Source organism: Sinocyclocheilus rhinocerous, unplaced genomic scaffold, assembly GCF_001515625.1.
Source record: "Sinocyclocheilus rhinocerous isolate Xijiao unplaced genomic scaffold, SAMN03320098_v1.1 scaffold1733, whole genome shotgun sequence".
In the NCBI taxonomy this organism is placed as follows: domain Eukaryota; kingdom Metazoa; phylum Chordata; class Actinopteri; order Cypriniformes; family Cyprinidae; genus Sinocyclocheilus; species Sinocyclocheilus rhinocerous.
In genome coordinates this window covers 540781-541698 of record NW_015640388.1, presented here as the reverse complement: position 1 = coordinate 541698, position 918 = coordinate 540781, and the positions used below count along the sequence as shown (strand labels likewise).

The 918-nt window shown below is 40.1% G+C and overlaps 1 protein-coding gene across 1 annotated transcript in view; it reads left to right on the top strand.

Annotated features, from left to right (window-relative positions):
- LOC107752651 (histone deacetylase complex subunit SAP130-like) overlaps window positions 1–918 on the top strand; it is a 29949-nt gene that overhangs the window by 1820 nt on the left and 27211 nt on the right. The window contains exon 3 of the mRNA XM_016568681.1: window positions 469–740. Coding sequence (XP_016424167.1) covers window positions 469–740 — 272 coding nt within the window. The remainder of the gene's footprint in view (window positions 1–468; window positions 741–918) is intronic.

Genomic DNA, 918 nt, shown 5'->3' with positions numbered 1-918 from the left:
TTTCTGTGATGCAATATTTTTTCATCCTGTCTGTTAGCACTCACAAAACTACTGTGCATACACATAAACATTTTTTTTGAGCATTGAGCAATTTAAAGTTCACATGAAATCAAAATGGACCCTCTTTACTTTGTTCACATACTAGTCTTGTGTTACAACAATTATTCTGGGCAAGTTAATCCACGGGGAAAAAATGGTTCAAAATCTGAAAATGTTCATCCCATCTGTAACAGCGTTTCTTCTCTGATGTCACATTACATATTTTATTTTAAGTTTTCATGTTTTTTTAAAAAAAATTTTAGGCACTTTAAATTTGGTGCAGTGTCACAGTGTTGTATTAGTGTTAAGCCTGCATTTAATTTTAATATCAACTAGGTACTGAAGGACCAGTAGGCCTACTTTTTGAGATCCCACGTATGGGCATCACATATTGAAGGCTGATAAAATGTGGTAAATAATGTGTTGCAGTGGGCAGTGAGGACAGCAGCCGTGAAGTGGATCACTCTCAGGAGCCTCCACCTGGCAGCAGCAGTGGCAGTGCAGGTGGAATTGCATCGTTCCGTGATGATAAGCATGAGACGGTGGTGGTCAGGCCCTACCCACAGGTCCAAGCTCTAGGCCAGCCTCCTGCTTTGCCTCAGCATGTGCCTATTCAGCCCAGCCCTCCTGTAACTGTGGCTGCCCCATCAGTCCAACTACTACAGGGCCAGCAGTCCAGCGTCAGTGAGGGCTCAGTGAAAGTAACTTCATTTCACTTTCTTCTCTCCTGTGAATTTATGTAATTTAAATGTATATAATTTTCAGAAATTATGGCTGTCTCAGTTGTGGAGTCATTTCCACCACACACACACACACACATAAATATATATATACCGAACAGGACCTGCTGATATATATATGTATATATATATATATATA